The 14905-nt window shown below is 39.4% G+C and overlaps 1 protein-coding gene across 2 annotated transcripts in view; it reads right to left on the bottom strand.

Annotated features, from left to right (window-relative positions):
* PTH2R (parathyroid hormone 2 receptor) overlaps positions 1-14905 on the bottom strand; it is a 142620-nt gene that overhangs the window by 86583 nt on the left and 41132 nt on the right. The window contains exon 1 of one of the 2 annotated variants that reach the window (XM_008974287.4): positions 5134-5461. The exons of the other annotated variant lie outside the window; for it this stretch is intronic. Within the exon in view, the coding sequence (XP_008972535.3) occupies positions 5134-5208 (75 nt within the window). The 5' untranslated portion in view covers positions 5209-5461. Of the gene's footprint in view, positions 1-5133; positions 5462-14905 lie in introns of those variants that run through there. 2 annotated transcript variants of the gene reach the window in all.

Genomic DNA, 14905 nt, shown 5'->3' with positions numbered 1-14905 from the left:
AAGGAAACAAATTTTGAGCAAAAGCAATGAGGAAGTTAGATATTGATCAAGTACTTATATTAATAAATGTAATATTATAACAGCTATCGGTGTTATGAAGAAAATGTCCAATTGCTATCAGAAAAAATGTGGGTTCTGAAGGAGAAGCCGTAAGAAATAAAAGGAAGAGAAAATAGCCTCGCAAAATTCTCACACACATACACACCCCATTTAAAAGCCTTCAGGAGTTCTCAATAATGCTTAGAAATAATCTTAATCTAGTAATCATTCCATTAAAAATAACTTAACTGATCTGCTAATAAAAGAAGAGGAAAGAGCTGACATCTTTTGTTATCAGGCACCTTTAAGCTTTTTATTTGTATATTTTTAAATTCAAGACTCACATTCTATGAGTAGATGTCACTATAATGCTTATTCTATGAGTAAGTCCTATTTTACAGTGGAGCCAGTGGAGACAACCAAGAGACGAAATTAACTGCCTAAAGTAACATGGCTGTTTAAAAATTTAATGAATAACCCAGAGAAAAGAAAAAAACAAAACAGAGGGGAAAGAAAGGACAAGATGGGTTCCAGTAGATGACAAAACCAATTGAAGTTCAAGACAGGAAAATAAGTGAGATGCATGAATGCCTGTTGAAAATATTTTATTTTGTCACAAAGAATTGAGGAAGTTCTGGGAATATGAAACCTACTCTCTGTGCATTGGCAAGAAACAGCCACACCTGGGACCCTTCCATCTCACTGCCTCTGGTCTACCAGGGCTGAAGAGACTACTCACAATTAATGCAGCCACCAGGAAGCCCATTCCTCAGGGATTTAAGACTTCCTTATAACTAGAAGACAAATGGAAATAGTCCTGGCTGTCAACAGAAAAGAATGAGAACAAACCAACTCTCTTATCTTTAACTACAATAGTGTTTGTGGCAATAAACACAGTATAGAGATAATCAACTGTTGAGTTTCCATTTCATTCTGCCAAAGACAGTCCCTAGTTTCCACTTTGGAGAAGCTGCCTATATTCTAGGACTTGGCATGATCTCAGCTCACTGCAACCTCTGCCTCCAGGGTTCAAGCGATCCTCCCACCTGAGCCTCCCAAGTAGCTGGAACTACAGACTTGTGCCACCATGCCCAGCTAATTTTTGTATTTTTAGTAGAGACGGTGTTTCATCATGTCGGCCAGGCTGGTCTCGAACTCCTGACCTCAAGTGATCTGCCCGCCTCGGCCTCCCAAAGTGCTGGGATTACAGGCATGAGCCATTGCGCCCGGCTGTCCTCATTCTTAACTCCATCAGTAATAGTTTTGACAGTTCTGTTTATTATCACCACAATTTGTAATTAACACATGCGTTGAGATGCAGAGTGTAGGCCTACTTGATTTATTGATTTATCCCATTTTATGTCTATACCCCACTCCTACTTCTCTACCTCCCATAGACAAGCATTTATGTGAGACACACACACACACACACACACACACACGCACACACAATCTTTTATCTGAATATGTTCATAAAACATATATTACTATTTTATGTGCATGTATTTTAATGTATGTAAATGATATCATACCATATATCCTATTGTTTCTGTCACATGTTATCCTGTTTTTACGATCTTGTCCATGCTGATTTGTGCACATTTAAGCCATTGCTTTTTATTGCTGCACAATATCCCATTATAAACACCCAGATTGTCCCTAATTCTCTAACACCACAGAATTACTGCAAGAATCATTATAGACCTGGGTGAGAAATTCCCTGGGATAGAGACTCGGGGCGGAGATTGCTGGGACAGAGGACATGTGTATACATAATGTCACTAAGCAGTGCCCAGCTGATCTCCACAATGAGGGTACCAGTAGGAGGGGTGGGCCCCAGAGGTAAAAGTCAGAGTATAAATCATGGCTGCTTGTGTGAGTTGAGTATATTATCTAACATCTCATAGCCCCATTTTCTCATTTATAAAAATGTGAACAATTACAGTGCCCATCTCATAAAGTTACTGTGATAATTAAATGAGAGAATCAAGTACTTAGCACAGTATTTGGTACTCGGCAAGTAGCATTACTGATTACCATTTTTCCACACCTAGAAAGAGATTTCTGATTTTCTAGTAGGCTCTGAATCTTCATGCTGGAAGGTCAACAGCAGGAATTCTAAGACCTGGCCATTTTTTCACAGCATGGGACTCCTCTGATGGGCACCTTTCCCCCAAGGTTCTCCTTTGAGTTGGACAAAATTTTGTCAGATTTGCTTGCCGGTCTGAGGTTACCCCTGTCCACTCCTTCTCCCTCTCCCTTTCAACTTTCACAAGCATTACCTCCTCCCCTAATAAACCTCTGGCACCCCAATTCCATCCTACAGTCTGTTACCAGGAGGATCCACTAACACAGTAAAGAAAATACTAAACATGTTTACATAGTGGTCCTCATTACCATGTGATACTCTGACTATAGAAAATGCATTGCTGGGCTCTGTAATGATGTATGAATGCACGGGTTTTGAACTGTGCTTTGAGACAAAAGTATATCTTTACCAACCAGAAACCACAGAGACCCTTAAAACAATTGATGAGCACTGGTCTATATCATCTATTTTATGGTGTGATCCAGTGTTTACTGAACACTAAATATTTACTCTACACAAGCTCATTCTGCCTGGGTGAGTTCCCTTTGGTTTTCTATCAATATGTCATAATTTTTTTGAAATATCTGTGTTAGCTAGCAATATATTCATCATTAACTGGGTATGCTAAAAAAATTAATAAAGCCAGGCTCATTTTTCATAAATACCTTGTCTCTCATACTTAAGCTAATAATATCAGCAATTGATATTTGAAGTAAATAATACCCAGAATGTATTTAGTCTCTATTATACTCCAGGTTAACTAATGGAATTTCAGAGTAGAGAATGACTGTAACCTAAAGTAATAAACCAAGACTTATAGAATTAAAAGAATCTTAGCCCAATATGACTCTTTTGAAGATGAAGAAACTGAAGGTCATAAAATGTATCAGTTTGTCAATGTAAATCACTTGAATTTAACCTCCAGATTTTGTTTAAAATGTCAAAAATTCGGCAAATGTAATATAATACCACAAACTGTCATTTTATGCAATTCATAATCTATAGATATAAATGGAAATCCGTGTAAAGCAATGATTTTCAACCAGGAGTGATTTTGCCTTCCAAACTATGTATAGCAACATCTAGAGACATTTTTGGTTGTCTCAGTTAGGGGGAGGGGGGCTACTGGCATCTAGTGGATAGAGGAGACAGGGGTGGCGCTAAATACTCTGCAATATACAGGACAACACACCCACCCCCAACAAAACAAAGAATTATTATATATGTCCCAAAATGTCAACAATGCCAAGGTTGGGAAACCCTGGTTTAAAGTTATAGAAGAAGTATTCAATGTCCTGATTGTTTTATTGAAAGCAAAAGAAAATATTCTGCCCACAATCCCATGGTGATTTATTTATTATTTATTTATCTCTCTCTCTCTCTCTCTCTCTCTTTCCTTTCTTCTCTTTCTTTTCTTTCTTTCCTTCCTTCAAGACAGGGTCTCGCTTTGTTGCCAGGCTGGAGCGCAGTGGCATGATCATAGCTCAGAGCAGCCCCGAACTCCTGGGCTCAAGAGATCCTCCCGTCTCCCAAAGTTCTGGGATTACAGGCATGAGCCACCACACCAAGCCTTTTTTTTTTTTTCTTATTGTACTACATAATACCTCCCCATTTCCTTATAAAAAGTAATCTAGAACACTAAATAAAATAAATGGTTAGAGTTCAGTTGCCTCTTGTATATAAGAAGATGCCATTTTTAAGCATATTATCCAAATATCTTATGAGATAAAAATGTAGGAAGTATAGTAGAGATTACCAGAGTTCTATAACGATCATGGAAATTTATCACCAAATTTTTTTCCATGCATTCATATTCCTTCTGGTAACTTGATGAATTTTTTCAGGTTTAAGTGTATCTTACTTTCAGCTATCCATTGCTAATATTATTAGTCAATGTATGACACACAAATTGTTTAGTTTATTAACAAAATTTATTTATTAACAAAATAAATCTACATGAAACATCTTGGTCATGTTAAGTAAAACCCACTTTTAGCGTGGCACCTAGCCTAGAAATCCCCTTTAAGTTTTAATGTCTCTGGTTATGACTTTAACAGATAGGTTTTTTAAACTGCACTTTTAGAATAATTGAAATTTAAACTAGTCATCTGAAAGCCGAGAACATAGTATTAAGTTTAGACAGTATCAATACATAAATCACTGCTTTGAATTCTCACGGTGAAATAATTTTTTATTGGGCCTTCATTTGACGGTCTAGGAGCACCCCCTACCGAACCGGAGAGAAATACCTTGATTCGGTTTAAATTCACAGGGCTCTTGAACTGCATAACATCCACCACTACACGCATCTCTCTAGCTCATCTGAAAAGCTGACTGTAAACCCTACATTTGATTTGACTCAAAAAAAAAGTGCGTATGAATTGTGCCTTGCACATTAAAGAGGCTTCATTGTGAAAGATCGCCCAGAAAATCTCTAAATGATATTAGCAGTACAAAAGTGACAGCCACCGTTTCTTAACATTAACAAATGAGCTGTATTTTGGTATTTTTATTCTGTCTCCTAACTTGAATGTATGTGATTCTGTATCACAGACAGCCAATTATTCTTTCAGATAGTGGTCACAATCGATCCTGTAAGTTTAAATTCTCAAAAGCGATGGTAAATTACGAGCAGACAAAAGTCATTTCGATTAATTAAATGGGGACCACGGAGTTTAAGAGTAAGAAAAGTTCCTTCACCTTCCCAGCCTCACACTCTTGATCCACGACTCCGCTGTTCGGAAATATCCCCTTACTTTGCGGATGCCAGGATGCTGGTCTAAACAGTGCTGGCCCCAGGACATCACTCCACTAAAGCAGATCTTTGAAGCTCCCTCCACTAATTGCCTGCCAGCACCTGCCGGGTACGCCTCGGTGCGTGCCGGGGCGTTTGTGGACGTGTGAACATGAATGAGCTCTCGCGCGCACCTGGCCTCCGTGTCGCTAAAGCTGAGTCCCCGCCGGAGGCTCCGCGAAAACAGGTGTCGCGGAGCACTGGCTCTTACCTGGGCTCTGGCCAGGAGGCAGCTGCCGAGCATCAGCCAACCCCAGACGTGGAGCGACGCCCCCAGCCCGGCCATGCCCGGAACGGCTGTAGGAAGAAGCAGGGACCCTCCTCCAGAGCCCGGGAGAAGCTTCCAAGTCGCCAACTTGGCTGGCCCAGAGCAAACTTGTGGCCAGTAACGACGCGCAGCTGGGGTGGTCGGGCCCGGGCCACCGGCCGAGGGTGCTTGGGGTCTTGTCGCCGGAGCCACGCGCTTCTCAGAACCCGCGTCCTGCTGCGCCGCGGCGCGAGGTTGGTCTTGTCTTCCGGAGACACTGGCCCGAGTCCTGGACTTGACTCGCAGCCCCGCGCCGCCTGCGGCGGGAAGGGGGCGGCTCCCGCGCCAGGCGGATACGGGTGCGCCCCGCGCGGCTGCGCTCGCGCTCCTCCTCGAAGTCACTGGGTCCCGCAGCCCAGAGGGCGGAGGGCAAAGGATCCCACGTCGCTGCTGCCGCCACCCCCGATTCGCAATGTTTCTGCTTCCCTCCACTCTGTCCCGGGTTCCAGGGCCCTGTCTCTAGGGGCGCCCTGGGTCTTCGGGGAGTGATCCAGAAGTTTCCTCCTGTCCTGCGTGCGCTGACCATCGGCCCCGAGGACAGCGACAAGATGGCTAAAGGCTCCCGAGGCCAGGTAGGCCCTGCGTCTGGGCTGTTCGCTGGACAGTCCTAAAGTTCTCTAAAATGCTCTGATTCATTTTCTCCTAACCATTATAATAATACTCGGTGTGTGTTAAGTAGAAATAATGTATATATTTCTTGTGGGTCAAAAGTTCTTTGTGTGGTATTGTGCTTTGAATCCTGGCATTAAAAAAAGACAACTAATATTCTTTTTTTTTAGTTTATTTTTAAGTTTGACTATTTTAGACATTCATTGGCCAATTGTATTACAACCTTTTAAAATCTCTTGTTCTTGCCTCTTGAAGGAAGAAAGCCTTTGAATTCTGGCTCTGCCATATGCTAGCTGCATAACCCTGAGCAAATTACATACTGGCCTCTCTTTGTCTTAATCTCCTCAATTGTAAGATGGGAGAAATGCGAGAACCTCCTTTAATCAGCTCTGGATGCTATAACAAAATACCATAAACTGGGTGGCTTATAAACATCAGAGATTTATTTCTCACAGTCTGGAGGCTGGGAAGTCCAAGATCAAAGTGCTGGCAGATTCAGTGTCTGATAAAAGCCCGCTTCCTCATTGACCACTGCTGTCTTCTCATTGCAACCTCACATGGCAGAAGGGATGAGGGATTTTTCTGAGGTCTCTTTTATAAGGGCACTGATCTCAGAGCCCTCATGACAAATCACCTCTCAAAGTCCCTGCCTAATAAGCCATCACCTTAAGGACTAGAACTTCAACATATGTATTTTGGGGGAACATAAACATTCAGCCCACTGCTGTCCCTCAAAATTTTGTTGGAAAAGTTAAGTGAGTAAACAAACATAAAGTCCAAGGAAATGCTCAATAAGTATTAGCTAGTATCATTAGCATTGTTTGGTGATGATGAATATTATTATTATTATTGTGATCATAGTCTGTGAATGGGCAAAGGGCTGTGGTAAGTTTGAGTATTCCCTATTTACGTAGAAAAGCACTGTCTATGTTTACAATATAAAATATTTTTCTGACATAAATACCAAAATGTTTTTCAACTTTGTTTTTGGCCTAATTTATAATATCTTGATCAGTGCGGAGGGTTTTTTAAATTTATGTATCTAAATCTAGCAATCTTTTCTTTTATAATTTCTTCCTTAGCTTTTATGCGAGAAAGGAATTGCATACTAAAAATTAGAAAATCTTTTCATCAGATCTTTTTTCTAGTTCTTTTCTACCGTTTCATAATTTTACTGTTTCAAACATTAAATAAATAATTTAATGTTTTAAAGTATCAATTTTTTAGGTAATGTAACAATTTCTCCAAGTACCTAACCAGTTAATGCAACATCACTTATTAAAGAATCCATCTTTTAATGGGAAAGATATTTTGAAGGGAGGTGGAGGACAAAAGTTTGCTAATGCCTCTGAAATCACAACTTTAGCTCCATGTAAGGCTGCTCTGATAGAAGAGGCTTAGAAATCAAAGTAGGGTTTGCAATCGATTAAATAGAGCATCTCTCCAGTTTATCCAGGGTGGAACACCATTCATCAAACTCAGATGTGAAACACCTCCATCAAATGGTTGGCAGTCTTTTCTCTGAGTGCCTGACTGTTAAATTTGGAAAGAACTTAGCCCTCTGAAGCTCAGTCCTGAGGGCTTTCTCACTGGAACTCAGGAAGTAGGCAGATAACAACAGGGAAGTCTGGCCATTCAAACACGGGTACTTCTCGGGGTACATCTGAAGAGAAAAGGTACTCCCCAAGGCGAGGGTTTTTGTCTTGGCTCCAAACTGATGTGCAGTGGCTCGTGTGCAAGTGTCTTTCTCTCTGTTTAATTAGGAAAGGTTGTTATTACTAATAACAAGTTGCCTCATAAGGCCCGTGTAACAATTAAATGAGATAATGACAATGTCGAGGAAACTTTTATCAGCTGTACAGTTATACAAATGACAGTAAGCTTAGTATTTGCAAAATACTTTCATATACACTATTACATTCCATTTATAATTATTAATATGCAAAGCTTATTATGGAAATACTCAGTAATTAATTTGTAGCTTAAGGGAAAATAATGAAAAGGAAGCAATCGCCAATCTTAAAGTTTCCCTACTGAGGATTAAAGAAAATTATTAACAAATTCAAGGCCCACCTCAGTCAAGATAAAGCCTGAAGAAAATTAAGAAGTTGGACAATTATGTGCTTGGTACCATGCCATTTCCTGTCTCTTAAATCTACACTGCCCTACTTGTTAAATTACCAATGTTCTGTCTTTGTTTCTCAAATAATTAGATGAGAACTTTCTTCTCAGTAGCCAACTAACAGCCCCAACTCAAGCTTGTCCTCCTAAGACTTAATGTTCTTCTTCTCTCTGTTCTCCCCTTACACTCTCTGACTGTAGAGGTTTTAAAATATGTCCCCAAAACTCTTGGACACACACTTTTCATTGAGAAGTGAGGGTCTATGTCTCCTTCCCATGATTATGGGCTCTATGACTGCTTGACCTATAGAATATAGTGGAAATAAACTCTGGCCTTAAGAAACTGGCAGGTTCTACTTCTAGGCTCTAGGACTTCCTTTCAGTCTTGGAATTTAGCCACCATGCTGTGAGGAAGTCTGAGACGCCCATAGAGAAGCCCAGTGCAGGCAACTGAAGATCTCAGGTCTCAATCCTAACCACTGTTCCAGGCAACAACCAGTGGCAACTCATCAGCCCTATGAGTGAGCCATGTTGGAACTGAATCCTCTAACCCAAGCTCAGCTGCCTCAGTTGATACCAACTTAAGCAGAGAAGAGCCTGTCCAAATTACAGATTTCTGAGCTATGTAAGTGGTTGTACTTACTTTAAGTCATTAAGTTTGGGGGTAGCTTGCTACACACCAATAATAACTGAACACCATCCTGTCATTGAACTCCCGTGCTTGCAGTGTGAAATCTAGCTGCTAGCATCTGATGTGAGAGCAACGTGATTTCATTAATTGTTAGATCAGTTAGCACCAGGATTTAATCCTGTCCAAATGCTAACTGGACAAATAGCCCCTTCTGCTTTTTGTACCTCCATTTTGTCTTTCTAAAATTAAATGGCTTTCTCAGAGTTGACACACTCTTCTGTCAAGAATTTAGGAGAGCTGCAAGTCTTCTCTAGAAATCCCATAGGATTTTAGTATGTGAAAAAATCATTTAACTTCTTCCCAATACTTAAATCATCCCTACATATGTATAGCATATTTCCTCAATAAAAAAATTCTAATCATGAAAATCTTACTGCCTCCATGGAAAACGTCTGACTGAACTAGCCAATATCATGGATTAAATGGCTATAATTTGCTGGCTATAACAATAGCTCATATTTTTAACATATTACCAATTTCTTTCATAAATCTACATTCTGCAAAATATTTGCATCCAGCAAAATATCCTGATTCCCCAAACAAGCCTTAGAGATACATAAACTAAAATATCCATTTTAGTGGTAGTACCCATTTAGATGAGGAAACTATAACTCAGAAAGAAGCTAAATGATGTGCAGAAGGACACACGGCAGCCAGTGAAGACTTCAGCTTAGGTCTTCTGTTTCCACATTTATCACTTTTTCTACTATTCTACCGTGCCCCTATAGAATGCGCTTTAGCATTTCCATAGAACTTCACAGATGTACTAAGCACCTTCTCATTCATTTTCTCATTTCCCCACAGAGATAACTTCCCAATAGAATTACATTTTTAATCCTTGTTAAACCAAAGGATCACTCAACATTACAGGCAGTATGACATATCTATGAGCAATTTATGTTGAGTCTTTCAGCACACGAAGGCATATGCTCCCAAGAATGTACCAAATACCACAAGAAAGAGAAATTTCACCTAGATAAGTAACAACCCTTTAATTTGGAGATGGATTAGGAAGGAACATTGAAAATGTCAATCTAGTTGTTTCTTTATCACTTAAAATAAGTACAAGAAGCCTTGAAAAATAAAATTTGATTAAGGACTTTTTAAGATGTAGGGAGCTATGACATTTTGTTAGCAATTTATACTAGGTACTTTCTAGACAAGAAAGATCACTGTAAAAAGTAAATATTGATAAAAACAACAAAAAATGGAACATACTGGTTTTCTCCTAAAGAATTTATATGACAAAGCAAAATATCAACATGGACAAAATAACATAATATAAAAATAGCTACAGGCTGCAGAGGGAGGGACTGATTACTTTGAGGCTAAGGTTACTTGAAGAAGTCTTCCAGGATAGTGAGAAAATCTGCAAAGCTTCTCAGAAGCTATGACAAAGGGAAAGGGCATTTTTAAGTGTTTTGAATGGCAAAAGCACACCAAGAAACTGGGTGACTTATATAATGTGCAAAAACAGGAAGAAAACTGCCTTGTTGGTAAAAATAGGAAAGTGAGGAGTAGCAGGAACTGGGGTCCCTCAAAGCCTGGCTAAGACATGGCATTGCAATGAATGGTATGGTAGCCAGTCATGTGCCACCAAATTGCTGTGATACAAAAATGTTTTTGTAGGAAAAAGTGTTCTGTTGGCTCTTGTAGAACAGGTGCAGTGGAGAGGAACCAGGGAGCTGTGTAAGGGGACAACCTCTAATAACAACAACACACTGTGGCTAGCGTCTCTTGGGCACCAGAGCTTCAAGGATAATGATCCTGTCCTGTTCCCAGTGCACTCCCAGAGCCTTGAAGACAGCAGAAGTCCTCTAAGCCCTGTGTGGTGAGAGAGGATTTCCAGAGGAGTCATCAGAACTGAGCGTGAAGAAGGGCTGTGTGTGACCCAATGGAGGATGCTGAAGAGGGCATTCGAAGCAGAGAAGAACATGTGCAAAGCAGGAGACGGGCAGAACAGGATGGATTCTAAAACAGCAGGTGTGCTGCAGAGGAAGAAGGGTGGCTGCAAACCCTGAGGAGGAAAAGGATTAAGTTTAAAAAAAAAAACACAGGAAGGAATAAGAAGGAGAGATACCATAAAGAAAATATTAACAGGACCTGATCACTGAGCGGTTTGGAAGGTAAAAGGAATGACGGGGCAAAAAAAAAAAAAAAACTTTTTTGCAAGTCTTGGAGGCCAAAAGAACAAGACTAGTGTTGATAGTAGTGGGAAGGCAGAAGGAAAGGCCACTGTTTTTACAGGAGACAGATGCTAATCCTAACTCTCCTCATGTTCCATTTCAGGTAACATTGGAACATACAGGTGGCAGGTAGGGGAGAATTTGGAGACTTTTGAAAAGAATGTGAAATTGGAGAGTGGGGCTCAGGTAAGTGCTGAAAACAGATTTGGGAATAGTTCCCATACAGATGGAAGAAGAGACTGCGAAGAAACTCAATGTTTATGGGAATATGAATGATTTCTTCATAGGATTCATACACAGACATCCAATATTTCTGAGCATGGCATAATCCTATTGTATACCTCCTTCTGATATCTGGAATACAACCAATGTATTCACATAATGATCATAAGCTATGTCTACTAACTCTCATGTATCATACCCAGTTGGTTTCTATTCTAGAACTATGAGGTCAGTACTTGTCAAATGCATATTGAGGTCTACTATGAAATTTGCTTTTATTCTCTCCACAAACAGAGCTTTTATGTTTGTGCAATAAAAGTTCAAGAGATACATATACATCTGGTTAAATACTTACTGAGACATCAAATATAATGTTTATTAGTTGAATATAATGCACATAAATCACATTTCCAATAAAATATACATATGCTTTGGAAATTAAAGAGACTATTTTAGCAATTATATAGTGAACTCTTGCTGACCTAATTTGCAAAATATTTAGATAAAATTAAGTTATTGTCTGATTCATCCATGTCTAAAATGATTTTACCCACATTAAAATAAATCAATGAGATCTTTATAAAAGGTTATAGATAGTACCACAAACCTAATACCAAAATAACCACTAATATAATCTACTCTGAACCATCCCTTAGTGATCCGGATGTTGCTATTTTTACTAGGATACCAGGTTAAACTAGACATCTGAAAAAGACATTCTAATGAGAAATTCAAATAGCTCTTGCTACCCCTGGAAATATAAGAATACTCCACCGAAGGACATATCCTTTCATTTTAGGCAGTCCCCAAAGAGAGGTGCTGGTGACTAATTTAATGACTGGGAAGATATTTATGCTGAGTATGTCTCAGGATATTATAACAATATATTACAGGAGAAAAGGTCTATCAAAGTCAATTCTACCACTTACATTTTGAAGAATTTAGACATTACTATTGAGAATTCATATTTTATTTTGTTTTCAATAAACAAGTACTCTACTAGCCTCTGGACATATAACCACTACAATATAATATTTTAGTAAGGTATAAACAGAAGTGTTTTCTGAAAAACAAAATAGCTCAAATCGCTGAAAGAACTAACTTGGGTTTTAAGAAGAGTTTAATTTTCCAGGTGCTATAACTGGAGACCTATTGAAATAAAGTTTTACTTTCCATAGGGTTATTAATGAAGGGGTAAGGCCCCAGAGACAGGGTGAGTATCAATAAAAAGGGCTGAAAGGACATCAGCATAGAGGTTCATAGCTCCACACTACATGCTGGGAAGGAAAAGGTGAACAGCAGGTATGAACTTTTCTCTATCAGAAAGGAAAGAAAAACCTCAAATAAATCTCTTGGTAAACATGCTATGTTGGGAGTCCTCAAAACCACCACCATCATGCTTAATGATTTGCTAGAAGGACTCATAGGACTCAGAAGATGTTGTCTCATGGTTATGATTCCTCAGAGTGAAAGGATACAGATTAAATTCAACATAGGGAAAAGTCACATAAGATGATGTTCAGGCAGAACCAGGAACAAGCTTCCAGGGGTCTTCTCCCAGTGGAGTCACACAGATGCACTTAATTCTCCCAGCAATGATGTATGACACCTTGTGCAAAGTGTTGCCAACTAGGGAAGCTTATCTGAGTCCTGGTGTCTAGGGTTTTTAATCACCTACTTGGAACCCAGCCCCACTATAACCCTGCCACAAGCAAAAATAGGCATTCACAGATGACATTGTTAGCATAAACTACCTGGTCAAACTGGTACAGCATAGCCCAAGGCTGCAGATATACAAACCACTCTTATCCAGCAGATTATGCCGAGGACTTAGAGCTCATCTCCCAGAAACCAGCCAAGGGCCAGTCCTGAGGACTGGCCTTTCTTGGGAATGTGCAGGGTTTGAGCAACCGAGACCTACTGAGTTAACCCTTCCCTGAACACATGTGAATAACCAAATTTTCCAGTAAACCCACTAAGTATTTACTAGGAATGGAAAGATAATGGAGAGTATAAAATGTTTTTAGGAGCACACATCTTGATTGTGTGTATAAATAAACTTAGAATTCACAGGTTTCTGGGTGATAGGGGAAACTAAGAGATGATTATGTAAACAATAAGGTATGAAGAAGAGACATTGCATAACTGGAATTATTCCCTTTGTTTGAACAATGTCTCTGCACATATTGCTTATAAAGAAGCTTGTCTATTAAATCTAAAACTTATCCTACTGCATGAGAATAGGGTTATTTTGGAAATCTGTGCCAAATGGTCTCAGACTTCTCCAAGAAAAGACTGTTTTATTTGTGCCTGGTGTTTGCCCGGTCCTTTGAATTCTGAGTCAAGTTTGGGACTGGTTAAGAGCTAGAATTCAAGAGAGTCTAATTTTATAATTCCAGTATATGTGTTATCACAAGAGATACAGACAACTCTTTTCTGCCTTAAGATTCAAACAGCACAAAATCGAGATAGTAAATAAATTAATTAGTAATACAATAACTTATGGAAAGAGAGAAATCACTTTAAACAGTTTTAAGGGAATTGATCTAATTACATTCCCCAAACCACATCCAGACACCTCATATAAAGCTCTAAAATGATTATCTAAGTAAAATACAATGCCCCTAAAGAAGCGTTTCATTTTGAACACAAGAGTGTGATTGTCTTTCTTCTATGCCTTTGCAGTTTCTTGGTCTAAGGACACATGTCTAATTATCCACCAAATCACCAAGATCATCAGAAATGATTGGAACATTGACAGTAGCTGCTACAAAAAGTAACACTTCCAACCAACCATTACCATAAACTCATAGAAACTTTTTATTCCATTTCTTGCATGAGACATGTTTGACTTCCATGGCCATTCTGGCATCAGATCCTTAAAGAAAATGCCGAGGAGTGATAAATGTGACTCTATTTATATGTTAAAAATTAAGTAAACCACCATTTCACTAATTATAATGAGGATATATCTTCTCTGGAACTTAAGACTACTTCATTCTGAGACAAAAGAAACTAACTTTTTTTAATGAAATGCCTAGGGTGACAAATTCAGTCTTTTCTATGACTTCTGTGGCTTAAAGAATATTAATATCAAAGACCCAATGAATTAATTTTCAATTATTTGATTTTAGTTTTAAGTTTCATGAATAAATTGCTTTCTAGTAATCATTGTTATAGGAGTTATTAAAAAATTATTTTAGGCAGATAAAGAAGAAAAGGGGTCCTTGGGAAGTTTATTTTTCTTTTAAATCAGCTCCAGAAATGTTTCTTGCCTAGCAGAAAAACCCTGGCTCTTAGACCCCGGCAGGCAAGCTTTGATATGCAAATGCAGACCATTAGAAACTAGGTCCACCAAACATGGCGATTCCTGCCATCTTCTTGTGCCCACATGTGCCTGGCAACATGGCCACCCCACATATCCCCACATGTGTAGAACATCATGGTGCCCTTCATTTGCATATTAAAAGGCTAGGGTGGGAGGGCCAGTTTTTTCACTGGCTACTTGAATGACATACCTGGTCAAACCAATCCTCTGGGCACTATGCCAGTAAGACACCGCCTCCTCCAGCCTCCTCATATAAATGGCTGTTTTTCACCGCACTCAGGGTTCCCTCTTTCAGCTTAGAGCCCCCCCACCTCTATCTCTGTACAGAGGGAGCCTCTTCCTTCTTTCTTGCCTATTACAATTCTCCACTCCCTAAAGCCACTCCACATGTGTCTGTGTCGTTTTATTCAAACCGGTGCAAGACCAAGGACCCTGGTGTTCCTCCAGTCATCGAAGCCATATGATTTTGGTGCATTGGCCAGGAATCCAAGGTACAGCATTCATCAGAGTGGTAAGTAT

Source organism: Pan paniscus, chromosome 13 (genome assembly GCF_029289425.2).
Source record: "Pan paniscus chromosome 13, NHGRI_mPanPan1-v2.0_pri, whole genome shotgun sequence".
Lineage (NCBI taxonomy): Eukaryota > Metazoa > Chordata > Mammalia > Primates > Hominidae > Pan > Pan paniscus.
Note: the sequence above shows the minus strand (reverse complement) of the source record. Positions and strands in the feature narration are given on the sequence as shown.